The sequence below is a fragment of the Urtica dioica genome, chromosome 1 (genome assembly GCF_054948205.1).
Source record: "Urtica dioica subsp. dioica isolate 48M chromosome 1, U.dioica_male_clone48M_v1_H2, whole genome shotgun sequence".
Taxonomy (NCBI): Eukaryota; Viridiplantae; Streptophyta; class Magnoliopsida; order Rosales; family Urticaceae; genus Urtica; species Urtica dioica.
The window spans coordinates 53,439,352-53,459,905 of record NC_142756.1 but is presented as its reverse complement, the minus strand read 5'-3'; the positions used below and the strand labels follow the sequence as shown (position 1 = coordinate 53,459,905).

At 47.4% G+C, this 20,554-nt stretch overlaps 1 protein-coding gene across 2 annotated transcripts; it reads left to right on the top strand.

Moving 5' to 3' along the window:
- Nucleotides 1-1,352: 1,352 nt before the first annotated feature.
- Nucleotides 1,353-3,975, top strand: LOC149408115 (beta-glucuronosyltransferase GlcAT14A-like). 2 transcript variants are annotated; one of them, XM_089616232.1, is made up of 5 exons: nucleotides 1,356-1,518; nucleotides 1,714-2,542; nucleotides 2,970-3,045; nucleotides 3,130-3,245; nucleotides 3,322-3,975. In XM_089616232.1, exons 2-5 carry the CDS (start codon nucleotides 2,002-2,004, stop codon nucleotides 3,831-3,833), a joined length of 1,245 nt encoding a protein of 414 aa, XP_089472358.1. In that variant the 5' UTR covers nucleotides 1,356-1,518; nucleotides 1,714-2,001; the 3' UTR covers nucleotides 3,834-3,975. The 2 variants fall into 2 exon arrangements, with proteins under 2 accessions (XP_089472356.1, XP_089472358.1); XM_089616230.1 differs by having other exon boundaries at nucleotides 1,353-2,542.
- Nucleotides 3,976-20,554: the final 16,579 nt, after the last annotated feature.

Sequence of the window (20,554 nt, the reverse complement as noted above, 5' to 3'; positions counted from 1 at the left end):
GACCCGGTATCCCGAGTCGTCCCTTAGCTGTGGATGTCCCTTGAGTTCGTCAGAGTACCTGAAAAGGAGTAGAGAACATGTGAACTACAAAGGGGAAACAGGGGGGGTGCCCCTGTTTACCTCTCCGACGCTCAACATTAGTGGGATTGAGGTGGAGTATAGAGGTTTTAGGGGTGTTTAGAGGCCAAAGATGAGCGAAACGAGTGAAGTACGAGTTCGGCAGCGTTTCGGGACTCAAAAATGGATTACCTGGGTCAAGGGAAGGACCCTTGTATTTATAGGCAGCCAAGGGGTGGTTTGAAGACCCCTTGGCCGAGTGAGCAAGGTTGGGTCGGCCATTGGCCGGCTGAAGGGTTGGGCCGGCCAACGGCCGAGTGAGTATGTTGGGTCGGCCATTGGCCGACTGAAACTTTGCCTCGGCCAATGGCCGACTGAACTGGGCCGGCCATTGGCCGGCTGAAGCTTTGCCTCGGCCAATGGCCGAGTGAGACCCTTGGGTCGGCCATTGGCCGACTGAAGCTTTGCCTCGGCCAATGGCCGAGTGAACTGGGCCGGTCATTGGCCTGCTGAGGCTTTGACTCGGCCAATGGCCGAGTGCCACCCTTGGGCCGGCCATTGGGCCGGCTGAGCATATGGCCGGCCATTGGCCGGCTGGAACTTGGGCCGGCCATTGGTTTGGGCCGGCCAATGGCTGAGGCAAGGCTCCGTCGTCAAAGGCCTCGCGCCGGTCGCACGGGTCGAAGTGATGTCTTTTTCCTCGTCGGTCCGAGACGGGCCGACAACAAATTGCATTCGGAGTTAGATGGGGCTTTACTTGAAAGAGAGGTATAATTTTTCAAGTATGTTATTCAATGAGATTTAGTATTTGTAGTCGCATTAAGGTTATCCATTACAATTGATCGTATTTCGAGAAGTTAGATGAGACTTCTAAAAAAAAGTATTATTTTCATTAGGTTTGTGTTTAACTATTTCATAATGAAGATATTATAAACTATGTTCATTTTTATCCTATGGTATGTGTGATATTTTATAAATATTTGTTCATTAGATATTCCTTCGGTAAGTTTGTTATTTACTGGTAAATCACTAACGGTAAGTTTACCGATATGATTTACCCGCACTTTCACTAGATACTCTGATAAATCAATAATATCTCCCGATAACCCAACAAAATCTGAGTTCCGGAATGATATCGGTAACGGTATTTGAATCCTTCGTTGGAACAAATTCTTCAACTAAAAATTCAAAAACGAGTTAGCTAAGCGCTAAGAAATGGCGAGTGAGAAACCTACAATATTAAACAAAAAGGAAAGTACAAACTACAGTACCTATCTTCTTTTTCACTCTTTGGCTTCACGAGAGTTACATACCAAACTTCGATTAAACTGTCCAAAGCTGTGTTTTTCATCCCCATTAAAGCAAAAACCCCACTCTTAATAATTTCTGGACCTAATCAAATCAAACTCTAAAATTTTCTGAAACTTCTCTTTCGCTTCCTCGCTCCTCAAAACCACACCGGTTTTTCTCTTCCTCTTCTTTTCATTTCTTATTACCAATTATATCCAAACATTACGAACCCAGTTTTGATTTTGACTTTTTGGAATCTCTCACCGCAGCTTTCGTGGGCACGAGTCTAATCTTCCCTTTCCCGAATCTGCTTTGAATCCGTGTTAATATATATTGATTTTCTTTTTGTTTCTCCTAATCTTGTAGATCAGAATAGTTTGGATTATAAAAAAAAGAAAAAAAAAGGCGCTTCGTTTCCGTGGCGGCGTGTGAAAGATAAGTGCTTTCTGCTTCGTTTCATACATTGACTTGTTTAGGAATTTTCGCAAATACAATCCCAGAAAGTTCAAATTCTTTGTTTGCCCATTTGCCGATTCTTGGTCTCCGGAGTGGCGAAGCTCTGTAAAGTTATTCCCTTTTGCATTGAATGTTGAAACCCGTTTAGACTACTAGGAAATAGGGATGTGCTTTGTTTCTTGATCGCTTTAAAAGAGAATGAGGAAATACGTGAATCCTCACACTGGACGGGCTTTCAGTGACAGGACATGGATTATTCCATTCTTCACAAGCCTCCTCATATTCCTAACCCTGTTGTTGACCGGAATGTTGGGTGTCTTTACCACTCCGGAAATATCCCCGTTCGAACCGGTTTCGCTCTCCGATCCTGAGCTCATCGAGCCAATCGGAGACGGTCGGTCTCGGGCGCCGAGACTCGCGTATCTGATATCGGGGACGAAAGGGGATAGCCAGAGGATGATGAGGACTCTGAGGGCGGTGTATCACCCTCGGAACGAGTACGTGCTTCACTTGGACCTCGAGGCTCCGCCGAGGGAGAGGCTCGACCTCGCCGGCTCTGTCAGGTCCGAGGGAGTGGTCAACGTCAGAGTCATGGCTCAGTCCAACTTGGTCACTTACAAGGGTTCCACCATGATCGCTTGTACGCTTCAGGCCATCGCAATCCTCTTGAAGGACAGCTCTGACTGGGACTGGTTCATCAACCTCAGCGCCTCCGATTACCCTCTCGTCACACAAGACGGTCAGTAGTGCTATTTCCATCGCTTGATTTCCCTTTTTAGAATGTTGTTACTCATATCTGCTCATTGCATCGATGTTTTTCTGCGTGTCTTTTGGTCGGAAGGAATAATTGTGATAATCAGTTGTTAGTTAAGGTGTGGTTTTAGAATTATTTTGAATACCTCATTATACGAATTTGAGGAAGAAAGAGAGAGTTATGGGTCTCTGGAATGAATAAATTTTGGTATTGTTCTCTGAAGTCTGAATATATAAAAAAGACTCTTTAACAGTTTGTTGATAAGAGCACCTCTAAACTATCGATGGAGATGGTCTTGGATTCAAGTTAAGTAAATACCATATTTACGACTTTTCATCCAGTTTTTTAGATTTGTTTGGAGCTTTAGTGTGTTATATATATATATGTTATTTTGACTATCTGGTATCTGCAGATTTGCTTCATGTTTTTTCCAACTTGTCAAGAAGTCTCAACTTCATAGAACACACACAGATTAAGGGATGGAAACTGTAAGTGAAAAAACAGAAAAAAAAAAAAAAATTACAGAACAAGCCTCGACCTTTTTCTCATATAAGAATTGATATGTTTCTCAGGAACCAAAGAGCTAAACCAATCATCATTGATCCAGGACTGTACTTGTCGAAGAAATCTGACCTTGCTATTACCACTCAACGCCGATCGCTCCCAACAGCGTTCAAGCTATTCACAGGTAAAATCTAATATCATTTTTGTATCGTATATTTTTCCGATAGAATTGCTAATCTGCCTCTTACTTGTTTGTCAAGGTTCTGCGTGGGTTATGCTATCGAGGCAGTTTCTCGAGTACTGCATATGGGGATGGGACAACCTTCCTCGGACGATACTAATGTACTACGCAAACTTTGTGTCCTCTCCGGAGGGATATTTTCACACCGTGATCTGCAACAACCAGGAGTATCGTAACACGGCAATTAGCCACGATCTGCACTACATCGCATGGGACACCCCACCTAAGCAGCACCCTAGACTTCTCTCGGCCAAGGACTTCGACAAGATGGTTGAGAGCAGAGCCCCGTTTGCGAGGAAGTTCCCAAAAGACGATCCCGTCCTTGACCGGATTGATAGAGATATTTTGGGCCGGACTTCGGGCCGGTTCTCCCCCGGGGCCTGGTGCGTTGGCGGGTCTGAGAATGGGTCCGACCCGTGCTCCGTCCGCGGAGATGACTCAGTTTTTCGCCCGGGGCCCGGGGCAGAACGGCTCGGTGATCTTTTTCAGACTCTCTTATCGGAAGATTTTCGTATGAAGCAGTGTTCATGATCATGAAGGAACCAAACATAAATTCAATTGATAATGATGATTTTACTAGCCAAAAGAAAGAAAAAAAGAAAAAGAAGTCTCAATTGTACATGAAATGTGCCTACTCATTTTCACATAGTTATTATTTCATACACATCCTTCCTATCTGCTAGCATCTTTGTTTATCATTGCGAAAAAGGTAACAGACATGAAAATACTTTTTAATTGTTGCCCCATCGAACGTCGAATAGGTGGACCTCACTTCTGATGTATGCCAACCTATGTGAGGTCCGCTGCCGCTCAAGCAAAGAGGGTATTACAATTTAAAACACAAACAAGCTTAGTCGAGACTTGAGTACATGTGAGTGACCATCTCCGCCGAATGGTCCATGACATCAAACCCTTCTTTTAGTTGTTGGATCATCTTCAACCCACTCCATTGCATAATATAGAGTGATCTAATAAAATGAGGTTAGATAAGCTTCTATCGAATCTCATCTCTTACTATATTATAGAGTGGGTGAATAAGAAAACTCTAAATATAGAGTTTCACTATTTCTTCCACTATATTTTGGAGTGAGATTTTAATAATATTAAAATAGTTTAACTAATTTCAAAACGACCTTAAAACTTATTATATTTTAATATTTATTATGTAATTATATTAATTTATCACAAAAATCATTTTATGTTAATTCTAATTCGGTATGAACATCGATCAACTGTAGTAATTAAATAGCATGGCATATATACAAAAAAAATAAATTGCTGAACATTATACATTGCAAAGTCAAGTGCAAACAATATGATATACATAATACATTACAAATTTAAGAGCAAATGCATAGATAGATTCGTGTAAGAAAAATATATTAATGAATAACACTTAATAATAAATTGTTTATGTTTTTGTATTTTTGTTATCTATAGTTTATGCTTATATGTAATGTGTGTTTATATTATATATATTATAAAGAGAGACTACTTTGTATTTATTGAAGAGTCACATAATTATTATAAATTTATATAATATATAAAAAAAATTATACAGTATGATTGAATACAAAAGATAAATATTAAATATATATGGATTATAGTGTAATAACTAGAAAATAAAAAATATTAAAATAATATGAAAAATATGGAATATATTTTTTTTTTGCGTGTGTTAAGAATGAAATATGGGGTTGGAGATGATATACTAATTAAACATTTTAGAGTGCAATAAACTTGGGTCGGAGATGCTCATAGGATCCAACATGGATCTTCTTCCGTAAGTAGAAGTCATGTCACGGCACAGTCAACATGCCATATTAAACTCTTTGTCCACTTCATTTGAGACCTCGTAAGTAGGAGTGACAAAGGTAAATAGGGTGGGTCATTTGTTATTTATGATTTTATGTCTTTTACTCTTTCAATAGCTTATTGAATGCCATTAAATATTAAAATAATATGCACATAAAAGTATAACTTAATTCCTATTAATTACTGAGCTACAAAAAGAGTATTTAAAAAAAATCTCTATTTTTTATAATTCAATATTTTATCCTATGTGTTTCATTTCACATGTTATTAGAATAATAAAGGTATTTTAGTTTTAATCTATTTTGCTTACACTATTTATTTACTTATCTTGTAATATTTCAGACACTTTTACACATATAAAAACTTAGCCTCATTTTGTCTCTCCCTCTCTCCCAAATTCTTCTTCGTCTTCTCTTTGCAAATTCTATATGGTATCAGAGCGCAAGTCTTGTCACCTTCGAATTAGTTGTGCTAGGATTAGAATTTCCGATGGTCGAGCTCATCGATTAGCTCGTAGGGTTCGGGGCAACGCCCCGATTTTGGGTCTATGTTCAGCTTCGATTTTAGTGGTTTCGCATCGTTTTTGGGGATTTTGCACCGATTTGATCCTCGCCGTGGTGCCTACTCTGGTTCGCTCTCTTCAGTGTCTTTTGTCGATTATAGATTTGGGGATTTGTTTGTTGCTTCTTCGATATGGCTGGTGTCAAGGATGATCTCGCATTAGGCGATTAATGTGCAACTAACCGGGCAGAACTATTCGAATTGGAGCTATGTTATGCGAAATTTCATGAAAGGGAAGCGCATATGGGGTTATGTCTCTGAAACCTACATGAAATTGACAAACGAGAAAGATGAGGGTTTTGCTGAACAGTTGGGTATTTGGGATGTATCTAATTCCAAAATCATCACTTGGGTCAACAACTCGGTCCAGCAAATGATTGGTGTTTAGTTGGCAAAATACGAGACGGCTAAGGAGGTTTGGGAGCACTTGGAAAGGCTGTACACACAGTCTAACTTTGCAAAGCAATACCAGTTGGAAATAGACATCCGTGCTCTTCAACAAAACAATATGAGTATTCTATCTTTGGGACCAACTTGCTTTGACTGAATCAGCTGAATTACAAGCATTTTCAGCCTACATAGCTCGATGGGAGGAGCAACACCTAGTTCTTTTTCTGATGGCTATTCGGGATGAGTTTGAAGGTCTTCGTGGTACTATTATAGGAATATTGCCCACTAGAAGACGATGATTACTAAATAAGATTAGAAGTTACATTATTAGCATCATATAATTAGTGGGTTGAGGTGTGATTGTTAGGAATATTGCACACTAGAAGATGATGATTACTAACTAAGATAAGAAGTTACTTTATTAGCATCATATGATTAGTGGGTTGAGGTCTGATAACATTCAGAATAAATAACAACTATCATCCATAGTCTCCGTATCAAACTGAATCGCATGCTGGGCATCCGAGATCGGGCCTAAAACTTGATCGATGACAAATATGCGCTTGTAAAGCCTTATCTAAAGTCATATATGTGGAACATGAGTCAGGGTTGATCACTCGGTTGGAGCATTATACACTTGCAGAAGGTGTACGACCTGGACATGCTTTGGTTTGAATAGATGCATCGTTTAAGGACCATTACGATGCACTAGTCGAGACAGTTTATGATGGTCACATTGACGCTTGATCTAATATCCTGAAGTAATCATGGACTTCTAGATCATGTTACCGGTTTCTTTGACTTACCACGTTAAAGGCTAGTAAGATGTTGATCAAATAGGTGTCTTGGGAAGTCGTAACATGATTGTAGAAGAAAGTGTTTTACAGATACGGAATCAAGCCTTCCTGAAAGAAGGTTAATGTTCTCTCACCTAAGGGTTGATTCCAGAACCGATTGATTGTGGACACTTTCAAAGTTGGCTTACGTTCGGTTGAATCTTTTGTTGGGGAAGCGATGATGCTTAGGGCTTATATGTAACGAGAAAGGTATAGCGGAACAAATTGACCTGGAGGGTCATGATCACGTATTGACTAAATTAGTGGACACTCGTTACGATGAGTAAATATAATTCTAGTATCAAAGTTGAGTTCAGTCCTGGATTACACGGTGGAGTATTATAAGGGACTAGACAATTCGATTAGAAAAGAAAAAGGAATATTTTGTCTTTTATCGAGATTGTTAAGCTCCTACTACTAGGTCCATCATCCCCGATTCGACTTCGATAATGGCGGTTAAGAACGTTAATATAATAGTATGTATGTATTATTATTAATATTATAATCTCACTTGCTGTAATAGTGCTTGACCACATTAATTCCAAAAATAATCTCACTCGTTGTAATAGTGATTGTTGTTGCACGAAAATGAACAACTATTAAAAGCTTCGGGCGGTTCGACCCAAGGCTGGACCAAGTGGCCGTACCCGAGCTAAAGGTGTGAACTCGAAAATATCGAGTTGGGTTTTCTTCAGTCGGAGGGCTTCTCAGAGGAGAGAAGGGGTGAATATGAGGAGTGACCGTGGCTTTTTTGTGTAGGATGCCTATATACCCGTGTGTGGGATCAGGTCAAAACGTAGTTCAAGGCGTATGCAACGTAGTGGTAGGGGTGGAGCTTGGAGGTTGTTCTCGACTAAGGAGGCGGAGCGCCGATGAGTCCTCGGCGACGTCTCAGAACTCCGTGGGACGCGTAGGCGATTTTCTGTCGAAAATCACGGACGCGTCTAATGTGCTAGACGCGTAGGGGATTTTTAGTGGAAAACCCTAAGAGCGTGCTTGGGCACTAGACTCAGTGTTCGATCAGAAGGAGCGACGTCTGGGAGTCCCCGAGAGTGCTTCTAAACCTCTGAGAATGAGAGAACATGTACAAAGCGCTTTAGGCCAAAGATGGCATCCAAAGAAGCAGAGATGAGAGCTAGAATTCTAGAGAATGAATGGGAATGAATCGAATTGGTTTCCCCTCAAGGAGATAGGATATTTATAGTAGTTTGAGGGCCTTAAGAGGCTTGTTTCTCGTCCATGTAGGACTAGGGGGGTGCGCTCCGCCAAGAGGAGGAGCGCAGCGTGTGCGCGGCGCGCAGAGCTCCCCGGGCGACGTGCAGAGCACCCCACGCGACGTGCAGAGCGCCCCACACGACGTGCAGAGCGCCCCGCGTGACGTGCAGAGCGCCCCGCGCGGCGTGCTTTCCCTGAGGGGCGCGCGGCGCGCGACGTGCTTGACTGGCCTTTTGTGGGCCCTAATGGTCTTCGTTTTATTCGGCCTGTTGGGCCTTCGGGGCTCAGGATTTTATGCAAGTCGCGTGAAACATAAAAGTCTGTACTCGAGGAAGGTTGACACGAGGACTCGTCAATCGACTCGTGGACACGTAATTCTACTCGAGGAGTTATTTCGGCTCGACTCGAGGAAGGTGACTCGACTCGAGGAGCGAGGCTTGACTTGAGGAGCGAGGCTCGACTCGAGTTGAGTGACTCGACTCGAGGAGAGTGACTCGACTCGAGGAGAGTGACTCGTCTCGAGGAGTGAGGCTCTGTTGCTTCAGGACTCTGAGCATGCAGAGGACGACCTCTTCTCGGGATTAGGGGAGGTTCCCTTGCACATGGAGGAGGATCCAAGTGGAGTGGAGCAATGGTTTGAAGAGGGCAAGTTGGGCGCAACCGCGCCCGCACCTCAGCCTCGGGAGGAGTGCGCGCAGACTGGGCGTGGCGCGAACAAGGGTGCCGGTCAGCCCGCGTCTGGGGGCGCTGCGCCTCGCCTCGTGATCAACTTAGTTGGCGAGGGGGCGCGCGACATGCCCCAGTCTGATGTGCCAAAGTCCGACTTGGACGTTCTTGGCGAGTCGGGAGAAGTTGCTAGCGTGGTCGCGCCGACCTTGTTAGAGTCGGTTCTCGACGAGATTGACTGCGTGGAAGACTTTGGGCCAGAGTCAGATGATCCCGGAGGCGATTCAGAAACGTGTCCGGGAGCCGATGGTCTTACAGTGGAGTGTCCCGGGGGGCGGATGGCGACCGCCACAGCCGTTTTGGGGAATGGAGGCTCTTCCCATGGGCCGAGAGGTGCCAAGTCCGAGGTCCCAGACGCGGAATCGATAGTATCGGCGAGGTCTCTCGCTAGGACGGAGTGGTATCCCGTGGAAGGCCTTGTTGCTCCCGAGGGCTTTGATTGTTCGGGGATTGATGCTTCGAGCTCGCTCATCTACCGAACGTTCGTTGGTCTCAGGGAGGCATATGCCATTCCGACGTCCGTGGCGCTTCTCCACCCCTTGCCGGATGATCGCTCTTTCTATCCATGTCGTGGGTTTGCCGCGGTTTCAGTAGCGAGTCTTCATTGCGGGTTACGATTAACGTTCCAGCCCATTGTCCAGCAGCTCCTCGCGCGATTGGGGGTGCATGCCTATCAGATGAGCCCGACGTTTTATCGCATGGTGGCGATGTGCCATATGGAGTGGCATTGCCAGACTGAATGGGCGATAGCCGTGGGCGATTTTCGTAATCTTGTCGTGGTCTTCCCAGCGCCTAGACAACCCAGCTTCTTCATGGCCTGCGATCGCGGGAACACTAAGCTGATCACGGATTCGGAGAAGCACAACATGAGAGTGTGGGTATGGGTCTTAATCGAGGCCTTTGGAGATGTGCCACTCCGGTTCGGTTCTTTGACCGACTTCATTGTTGATGCGGGGGCCGACGACCTCGAATTCGTAAAGGAGATCCGAGGAATGTCGGAGACTAGGAAAGCTAGGGAGCGATTTCGCTCTCTCGAGCTGATGGCATCCACTGCGTGGTTCCCGCCTTTCCCTCTTGGCCGTGAAGATGCTCAGCGGGCGGAGGGAGCCCCTAGTGTCGTGTCGTCTCCCTCGAGCAGTGGCCTTCCAGGTACTTTGGCGTTTGTTCTTTTTCAGTTTTAGTCTATTTTTAGTCAGAGTTATGATCTTTGTTGGTTTTGTAGCTTCCTCAGCTAGGGCGAGGGCTCGCGCGTGCTTAGCAAGATCTTCTCGGGACTCAAAGTCATTGGCGGCAATCCGTTCTCGGATTGTGGCACAGAATGGCATGGAGAAGTCTGACGCCGGTCATTTGGCAGAGAGCTGTCCCCGCGCTTCGTTGAAGCGATCCTCTTTCTTAGCTCTTCCGGACACGTCTTCGGATTCGAAGCACGGGAACTCGATGATCGAGGCGGTGGCTGTGGAATTCAGAGGGGAATGTTCCCAGGGGCTCGCGCAGTCCCCATTGAAGATGTGGAAGAGCATCATGGCAAGCAGCGACGTGGAGTTTTTTTCGCAATAACGTCTCTGACGCACAGAGAGTAAGTTTTCCCTCAGCTTATGCATAGTCTCCGTATCAAACTGAATCGCATGCTGGGCATCCGAGATCGCGCCTAAAACTTGATCGATGACAAATATGCGCTTGGAAAGCCTTATCTAAAGTCATATATGTGGAACATGAGTGAGGGTTGATCACTCGGTTGGAGCATTATACACTTGCAGAAGGTGTATGACCTGGACATGCTTTGGTTTGAATAGATGCATCGTTTAAGGACCGTTACGATGCATTAGTCGAGACAGTTTATGATGGTCACATTGACGCTTGATCTAATATCCTGAAGTAATCATGGACTTCTAAATCATTGTTGTCGCTCGTTTTCGGACAACGATTTAGAAGCCTCAAGTGGTTACACCCATGGCCGGACCAAGTGGTCTCGCTTTGGTTGAGCGTGTCGGACTCGATATCTCGAGTCTCCCCTTAGCTGTCAATGGTACTTGAGTTCGCCGGCGTACCTGAAAAGGATAAGAGAAACCATGAACTAGGAAGGGAAAACAGAGGGGGTGCCTCTGTTTACCTCTCCGATGCTCAACATTAGTGGTGTTCAGGTGGAGTATAGAGATTTTAGAGGGTAAGAGGCCAAAGATGAGCGAAACGAGTGAAGTATGAGTTCTACAGCGTTTCAGGACTCAAAAATGGATTACCTTTGGGAGAGGACGGACCTCTGTATTTATAGGCGACCAAGGGGTGTTTTTGGCAACCCCTTGGCCGAGTGAGTCTTTGGGTCGGCCATTGGCCGGCTGAAGGGTTGGGCCGATAAATGGCCGAGTGAAGTTGAGTTGGCCATTGGCCGAATGAGACTTGATCGGCCAATGGCCGAGTGAGAAGCTCGGGCCGGATGAAGTTGACTTAGCCTTCGGCCGGGTGAAGCGCCTGGGCCGGGAGAAGGTTCACTCGGCCATTGGCCGAGTGAACTGCTAGGCAGGATGAAGGTTCACTCAGCCATTGGCCGAGTGAACTGCTTGGCCGGATGAAGGTTCACTCGGCCATTGGCCGAGTGAACTGCTTCGGCCAGCCAATGGCCGAGTGAACTTGGGCCGGCCGTTGGCAGGGTGTGGCGCTGGCCGGCCGGGAGGCTATCGGCTGGGAGGTGCCCTGACGGTTCTTTTCCGACCAGGGGTCGGCCGGACGGGCCTTTGCCGGTCGGGCGCCGGCCGGGACGTGACGTTTTGCCCCTGTCGGTCACCGATAGGCCAACAACATTAGCCCCCCGAGTTTCTGGTCGAGCGTGGGTCGAGTGGAAACTCAATAGCTGCGCCGACGCGCGTACTTGAGACGAACGCTCTCGAGTTTGTGAGTGTGTCGCGAGGGATAGATTTTTTGCGTCACGTGGGATGACTTTGGTGCGTCGCGAGGGACGGCTTTTTCGCATCACGAGGGACGGCTTTGGTGTGTCGCGAGGGATGGCTTTTTTCGCCTCACAAGGGACGGATTTTTCGCGTCACGAGGGACGACTTTGGTGTGTCGTGTGGGACGGCTTTTTCGCGTCACGAGGGACGGCTTTGGTGCTTCGCGAGGGACGGCTTTTTTCGCATCATGAGGGACGGCTTTGGTGTGTCGCGAGGGACGGCTTTTTTCGCATCACGAGGGACAACGTTTTTTGCCTCACGAAGGACGGATTTTTCGTGTCATGAGGGACGGCCTTGGTTGTCTTTTGTTTCACGTGTCTTATGTTCTCGATATACTATCGTAATCGATCCGCACGGTTTTGTTGATGCGCGACTTATTTTCTTGATCTGCCGACGAAGACGTAATCGATTCGCGCGTCTTGTCGATGCGTGGCTAATTTTCTCGACTTACCAATGAAGGCATAATCGATTTGCATGACTTTGTTGGCGCTGCACGGCTCATTTTCTCGATTTACCAATGAAGGCGTAATCGATTTGCACGGCTTTGTTGGTGATGCGTTGCTTATTTTCTCGATTTACCAATGAAAGCGTAAACGATTTGCACGGCTTTGTTGGTGATGCGCGGCTTATTTTCTCGATTTACCAATGAAGGCGTAATCGATTTGCACGTCTTGGCGGTGCACGGATTATTTTCTCGACTTACCAATGAAGGTGTAACCGATTTGCACAGCTTGGGCCTCGAGGGGCCTTGGTGCCACATGACTTGACCAGGTTTTCCATGGACGCTGGCTAGACCAGTTTCGTCCGGCGGGCGCAGGCCTTTGAAACCCATATGTGATTCGCTGCCTATGGGCGTACGAGCAGGGCGGCGAGCTTGACCATACCACTTCACGAGCGTGGCACCCTTGGGTGCACTTGTCATGTGATAGGCGGGGTTAGGTGTAGACTTGATCCCTCGACGAGTGTGGCACCTTGGTGCACTGGTCGCGTTTTTGGGTTGAGTCTCTTGGGTCGAATCTTGTGCCCTTGTGAGTGTGACGCCACGGCGCGCACGTCACGTTTGGGATTCAATTGGCCCATTCTTTCTTTCCCGAGAGCGAGTTTTGGTGTGCCGTTCGGGGCGACTTAAGCTCGTCGTTAAGGACGATTTTCCTATTGCTTGTAGGAGAGCATGTAGATTTTCCATCGAGACTTGTTAGTCTATCGGTTATTGGTGAGTCAAGAAGTTGTGCGTGTTTGACACGAGGACTCGTAAGTCGATTCGCGGGTTTGGGACTTAACTCGGGGAATAGACTCGACTCGAGGAGTTACGCGTGAGGTCGACTTGAGGGCTAGTCATGTGTAGAGTCGGCACGAGGACTTACCAGTCGACCCGTGGACTCGGAACTCAACTCGAGGAGCCATGTGTAGATTCGGCACGAGGAGTCATCAGTCGAGTCATGGACTCGGAACTCAACTCGAGGAGTAAACTCAACTCGAGGAGTTATGTGTAGAGCCGACACGAGGACTTCTCAGTCGACTCGTGGACTCGGAACTCAAGTCGAGGAGTAACCTCAACTCGAGGAGTCATGTGAAGAGTCGGCACAAGGACTTATCAGTCGACTTGTGGACTCGAAATTCAACTCGAGGAGTAACCTCAACTCGAGGAGTCATGCATTGTGTCGGCACGAGGAGTCATTAGTCGACTCGTGCACTTGCAACTCAACTCGAGGAGTTGTGCGTAGAGTTGGCACGAGGAGTCTTTAGTCGACTCGTGGTCTCAGAACTCAACTCGAGGAGTGATCTCGACTCGTGGAGTTATGTGTAGAGCTGGCACGAGGACTTATCAGTCGACTCGTGGACTCGGAACTCAACTCGAGGAGTTATGTGTAGAGCCGGCACGAGGACTTATCAGTCGACTCGTGGACTCGGAACTCAACTCGAGGAGATTGTGTTGGAATCGATCTAGGGTTTAAGAAAATAATTAACGCTTCGGTAAGCGGCGGAATTTTAAAAATTTTCTTTTACAAGTAAAAACAGTTTTTACTAACCTAGACAAGTGTAAGTACATGTAATTAAAAACTAATATGAGCTAAGAAGTTTACTAACCTTTCTTGAAGCTTGAACTTTGAGAAGCTCTTAGAAAGTTGCAACGCTCGTCTCCCCTCACAGCACGTCTCTCTTTCTTTCCTCGGCAACTCGAGCAACCACGATGGTTTCTATCACTAAATCACTCGAAATAAAAGGAATCAGTGAGTGGGCACTTTTAAACACTACGACTTAAGAACGAGTCTTGAAGTCGCAGAGCTAAACTCTAGGTCAAATGAGGACCTAGGTGCCAAAACAAAAATCGAAATTGAATAGAGAGAGAGAGGAGAGGGGCGGCCAAGCTAGAGAGAGAAGCTCTCAATCTCTAAAACTTGGAATGAATGAAAAGTGTGGAATGAGGCTCCTATTTATAGGAGAGGTCTCACCTTCAATAAGGTAGTTTCCTCTTCTATAGAATATCACATATTCATGAGCCAATTTCCCTTTTCCTTCATAGAGGTGCACATCCAAGACAAAACAAGTAAGTCCTTGGATTTGTTTCCTCTTTTGTTTGCTTCTCTCTTGACCATATTTGGGCGCCCACATGCTTCCTCTTAGGGGAAATTTGTTTCCTCTTTTTCTTTTGGCAAGTATCATGATACATTTATGCACAAAATATTCTCTCTTCTTGTGGGTATAATGGGCGCCTACTTTTCATCTAGAAGGAGCTTCTAGAAGCTTCTTCATTTGTTCATGACAACATGAGAAAGGCCCATTAAGAATTTTCAATAAAATTCTTATGAAATGAAATTAATCCCAAGGCCCAATGATCAAGTCATGGCCGAGTGATGCATGTCATCAAATGACCTTGTCAAAAAATTTATTGACATTCATTTCATCATATGTCTCAAAAGACAAAAATACCCTTTTGACAATTTTCGTTCTTGTTTTGACTTAGCTTCCAGTTTAACTATTCCTATCGATGTGATTCGTGACAGTGACCTCATGGACCCAAATGAACAAAGCTTGAGCTAAACACTTGGACTCAAAAGTTCACAAACCTTTTCCAAGTTTAGCTTAATGCCAACTGACTCCACTAAAGAGCTGACACTGAAAATCTCTCAGTTACTCATGACATACTCACAACGTAGTACTTCACCAATAGGCCCTGTTCGGAATCACATAGTGAGCCCGAACTCTGACTTTCTCAAATGAGAATACTAAGCTGTGAAATGGCATGTCTCATTTCAGGATTAAGGTAAGCATGATGCAATTCATACGTAGTGACTTCGAGACATAAGAGGTTAAATGGTTTGTTCTTATCTTGTCTCTAGAAGTGCACTGGTCAATTCAGTACCTTCGGAAGATACCTAGAAGAACTATAGAGTCTCCAACTCTCAATGCCTTATAACCAGACATCATAGATTCTTCTAACAATCGTACTGAGGTCAATAGTCCTTTGACCCTAAGATTGCGAATATATCGTTTTAAGCAAACTACGAAGAGTTTGTTCATGCAAATCTACATTTGTCTCTTCGGAAGTTGTTAAGTTTGTTTATGGACTAAAAGACTAAGGTTTTATCATAAAGCTTCAAACAAAGAAAGAATGAATGAACGTTTCAACTTTTTATTTATGGATAAGCAATTTCAAGCAAGAGTCTTCGTGAGACTATATGACATCAAATGTACATAAATAGACACTACTACTCTTCTTGTGGGCACCATTGACAACAGATTGCTTCTCTTTGGGACCTCCGGCCTAACCATAGGCCCCTTGAGACTCTGTTTTACTTTTGTTTTTCATTTTTTTAGGGTTGAGGGTTTTCATTGAGTATTGCCCCCTATTAGGCCCCCGAGTTTCTTGCGTTTGTGAGATGAAAAGCAAGAAACTCTCGTGTAGGGGATATACAATAATATGTCACAATAGGTAGCGCATCTTTTTATTGTAATAAGGAGGTCGTTACAGCTTGCCATGGCACTTGGCCTTCTTAGGAAAAAAAAACAACATGCTTGAAATAAAGCGATTACAAGTTCAGGCATGAATTTAATGGCGAAAACTGTGTCGGTCGCGGCCGCAAATGGCGCGAGCTTGTTCTTTAGTCGATGAACCGCGCTCATCGTCTCATTTCTCTCATGCTCGAGGTTTCCGAGACATTGCTTGTCGTGGGGCTTGTTGTAGCGGTGACAACATTTTCTTCCCTTTGACGAGTCGGGCGCTCAGCCGGGGTTGTCACCTTGCTAGTGCAAGCCACAAACTCTTTGAGATTCCCGCCTCGAATCACGAAGTCAACTTGCTTCCTAAGTTGGTAGCATTCAGTTGTCACGTGTCCGTGGTCTTGGTGATATTCGCACCGTTTGCTCCTATCCTGCGTTGTGGGGTCCTTCTTCATTGGAGGGGGAGATCCTAGCTTTTCTTTGTGTAAGCTAAGGATCCAGTCGGGTGTCGTGTTGAGAGGGACAAATGATTGCTTCGGGGTCGGAGAGGGAAGGTCATTAGGGACCTGACAATTTCTGCGCCTTTTTCTTCGCGAGTCGGGACCGGCGGCCGGTACCACAAGTGTGGCGACGTGCTTCTTGTTGGATGCTCGATTAAAAACATTGGGTGGTTGGTGTCCCAAGACGACCTCTCTCGCGGTCTCGCGTCGGGCATTGAGTTTTTCTCTCAAGTCCCTCCCATGATTCTCCCTTTGGGAATTGAGGTGGTCTCTCAAGTCTCCGTTGGCCGTCCCTATCACCCTTGGCAAGGGTATGCCATTCAAGCGATGTCCTCGATGGCCGCTGCGACCATCGATGTCGTCACCTCTTCGGGGGTGTTGGACGCAAATGGTGAGCTCAGAGCATCCCTCTCGGGACCCTGAGATTGAGCGTCCTTGGGTATTGCGCGATTTTCGATGCCTCGATGTGGTCTCTCGAGGGTGTCCCCTCGAAGGCGCATGTGTGCGTTCACTCGACGGTTGACGCTTTGATGCGGTCGCCTGAGGGTGTCCCCTTGAAGGCGTGCACGGGCGTTCCTTTTCGCGAATAACGTGGTCGAGGTCGGTCTCGTTGGATTTTGATTTCGCCACATGGTTGGGTTCTTTCTCGTCGTTGTCCTCGATGTTGTAGCGGAGGAGGTCGGCGATGAGTGCGCCATTCACCTCTGGCCGCTTGAGAAGTTCAGAGAGTCTCCAGGCCATGTCTTCACGGAGAGCGTCATTGGCGTCGCCGATCGGTTCATGGATGGCCGGTTCGAGGGTAGGCTCTCATTATTACGAGGCCCTCGATTCCCAGTCCGACGTGCCATGCTTCCCAAGGCGTATCTCGAGCTAGTCGCTCGGTTGGCCGCTGAGGTGACAGACAATTGACTCATCTATCGAGAGTTTTGTCGTCGAAGGTAGAAAAAGAGTGGTAGAGGGAATGTGTCGCCAAGGTTGGGAGATCCCCTCCTTCTAGCGCCAAAATGTTGTCGCTCGTTTTCGGACAACGATTTAGAAGCCTCAAGCGGTTAGACCAAACGCTGGACCAAGTGGTCTCGCTTTGGCTTGAGCGTGTCGGACTCGATATCTCGAGTCTCCCCTTAGCTGTCAATGGTCCTTGAGTTCGCCGGCGTACCTGAAAAGGATAAGAGAACCGTGAACTAGGAAGGGAAAATAGAGGGGGTGCCTCTGTTTACCTCTCCGATGCTCAACATTAGTGGGATTGAGGTGGAGTATAGAGGTTTTAGAGGGTGAGAGGCCAAAGATGAGCGAAACGAGTGAAGTATGAGTTCGACAGCGTTTCAGGACTAAAAAATGGATTACCTTTGGGAGAGGACGGACCTCTGTATTTATAGGCGACCAAGGGGTGTTTTGAGCAACCCCTTGGCCGAGTGAGTCTTTGGGTCGGCCATTGGTCGGCTGAAGGGTTGGGCCGGCCAATGGCCGAGTGAAGTTGAGTCGGCCATTGGCCAAATGAGACTTGATTGGCCAATGGCCGAGCGAGAAGCTCGGGCCGGATGAAGATGACTCGGCCCTCGGCCGGGTGAAGCGCCTGGGCCGGGAGAAGGTTCACTCGGCCATTGGCCGAGTGAACTGCTGGGCCGGATGAAGGTTCACTCGGCCATTGGCCGAGTGAACTGCTTGGCCGGATGAAGGTTCACTCGGCCATTGGCCGAGTGAACTGTTTTGCCCGGCCAGTGGCCGAGTGAACTTGGGCCGGCCATTGGCTGGGTGACTCTTGATCGGCCATTGGCCGAGTGAAAGGTCTGGACCGGCCAATGGCCGAGTGAACTTGAGCCGGCCATTGGCCGAGCAAGACTTTGGCAGGCCATTGGCCGGCGAGACTTGGGCTGGCCGTTGGCCGGGCGTGACGCTGGCCGACTTGGAGGCTATCGACCAGGAGGTGCCCTGACGGTCTTTGTCCGACCAGGGGTCACCCGGACGGGCCTTTGCCGGCCGGGACGTGGCATTTTGCCCCTGTCGATCACCGATAGGCCGACAACAATCATGTTACCGGTTTCTTTGACTTACCACGTTAAAGGCTAGTTAGATGCTGATCAAATATGTGTCTTGGGAAGTCGTGACATGATTGTAGAAGAAAGTGTTTTAAGAATACGGAATCAAGCCTTCCTGAAAGAAGGTTAATGTTCTCTCACCTAAGGGTTGATTCCAGAACCGATTGATTGCGGACCAAGTGGCCGCACCCGAGCTAAATGTGTGAACTCGAAAGTATCGAGTTGAGTTTTCTTCAGTCGGAGGGCTTCTCAGAGGAGAGAAGGGGTGAATATGAGGAGTGACCATGGCTTTTTTGTGTAGGCTGCCTACGTACCCGTGTGTGGAATCAGGTCAGAACGTAGTTCAAGGCGTATGTAACGCAGTGGTAGGGGCGGAGCCTGGATGGTGTTCTCGACGAAGGAGGCGGAGCGCCGAGGAGTCCTCGGCGACGTCTCAGAACTCCATGGGATGCGTAGGCGATTTTCTGTCCAAAATCGTGGACGCGTCTAGTGTCCTAAATGCGTAGTGGATTTTTAGTGGAAAACCCTAGGAGCGTGCTTGGGCACTAGACTCAGTGTTTGATCAGAAGCAGAGCCAGAATTCGAGAGAATGAATGGGAATGAATAGAATTGGTTTCCCCCCAAGGAGATAGGATTTTATAGTAGTTTGAGGGCCTTAAAAGGCTTGTTTCTCGTCCATGTAGGACTAGGGGGGCGCGCTCCGCCAAGAGGAGGAGCACAGCGTGTGCGCGGTGCGCAGAGCGCCCCGCGCGACGTGCAGAGCGCCCTGCGCGGCGTGCGACGTGCTTGACTGGCCTTTTGTGGGCCCTAATGGTCTTCATTTTATTCGGCCTGTTGGGCCTTCGGGGCTCAGGATTTTATGCAAGTCGTGTGAAACATAAAAGTCTCTACTTGAGGAAGGTCGACACGAGGACTCGTTAATCGACTCGTGGACACGTCATTCTAATCGAGGAGTTATTTCGGCTCGAGGCTTGCCTCGAGGAGAATGACTCAACTCAAGGAGCGAGGCTCGACTCGAGTAGAGTGACTCGACTCAAGGAGAGTGACTTGACTTGAGGAGAGTGACTCGTCTCGAGGAATGAGGCTTTGTTGTTTCAGGACTCTGAGAATACAGAGGACGACCTCTTCTTGGGGTTATGGGAGGTTCCCTTTCACGTGGAGGGGGATCCAAGTGGAGTGGAGCAATGGTTTGAAGAGGGCAAGTTGGGCGCGACCGCGCCCGCATGTCAGCCTCGGGAGGAGTGCGCGCAGACTGGGCGTGGCACGAACAAGGGTGCCGGTCAGCCTGGGTCTGGGGGCACTGCTCCTCGCCTCGTGATCAACTTAGATTATTCACGTGGAAGGCTTTGCTGCTCCCGAGGGCTTTGATTGTTCGAGGATCGATGCTTCGAGCTCGCTCATCTACCAAACGTTTGTTGGTCTCAGGGAGGCATATGCCATTCCGACGTCCGTGGCGCTTCTCCACCCGTTGCCGGATGATCGCCCTTTCTATCCACGTCGTGGGTTTGCCACGGTTTCAATAGCGAGTCTTCATTGCGGGTTACTTACTGTTCCAGCCCATTGTCCAGCAGCTCCTCGCGCGATTCGGGGTGCATGCCTATCAGATGAGCCCCGCGTTTTATCGCATGGTGGCGATGTGCCATATGGAGTGGCATTGCCAGACTGAATGGGTGATGACCGTGGGAGATTTCTGTAATCTTGTCGTGGTCTTCCCAGCGCCTAGACAACCCAGCTTCTTCATGGCCCGCGATCGGGGGAACACCAAGCTGATCACGGATTCGGAGAAGCACAACAGGAGAGCGTGTGTATGGGTCTCAGTCGAGGCCTTTGGAGATGCGCCACTCCGGTTTGGTTCTTTGACCGACTTCATTATTGACGCGGGGGCCGACGACCTCGAATTCGTAAAGGAGATCCGAGGAATGTCGGAGACTCGGAAAGCTAGGGAGCGATTTCGCTCTCTCGAGCTGATGGCGTCCACTGTGTGGTTCCCGCCTTTCCCTCTTGGCCGTGAAGATGCTCAGCGGGCGAAGGGAACCCCTAGTGTCGTGTCGTCTCCCTCGAGTAGTGGCCTTCCACGTACTTTGGCGTTTGTTCTTTTTCAGTTTTAGTCTCTTCTTAGTCAGAGTTCTGATTTTTGTTGTTTTTGTAGCTTCCTCAGCTAGGGCGAGGGCTCGCGCATGCTTTGCAAGATCTTCTCGGGACTCGAAGTCATTGGCGGCAATCCGTTCTCGGATCGCGGCACATAATGGCATGGAGAAGTCTGACGCCGGTCATTTGGCAGAGAGCGGT

Coding starts and splice junctions, on each gene's coding strand:
- LOC149408115 (XM_089616230.1), top strand. CDS start 2,002: ATGAGGAAATACGTGAATCCTCACACTGGACGGGCTTTCAGTGACAGG. Junction 2,543..2,969: donor CCCTCTCGTCACACAAGACG/GTCAGTAGTGCT, acceptor TGGTATCTGCAG/ATTTGCTTCATGTTTTTTCC. Junction 3,046..3,129: donor CAGATTAAGGGATGGAAACT/GTAAGTGAAAAA, acceptor TATGTTTCTCAG/GAACCAAAGAGCTAAACCAA.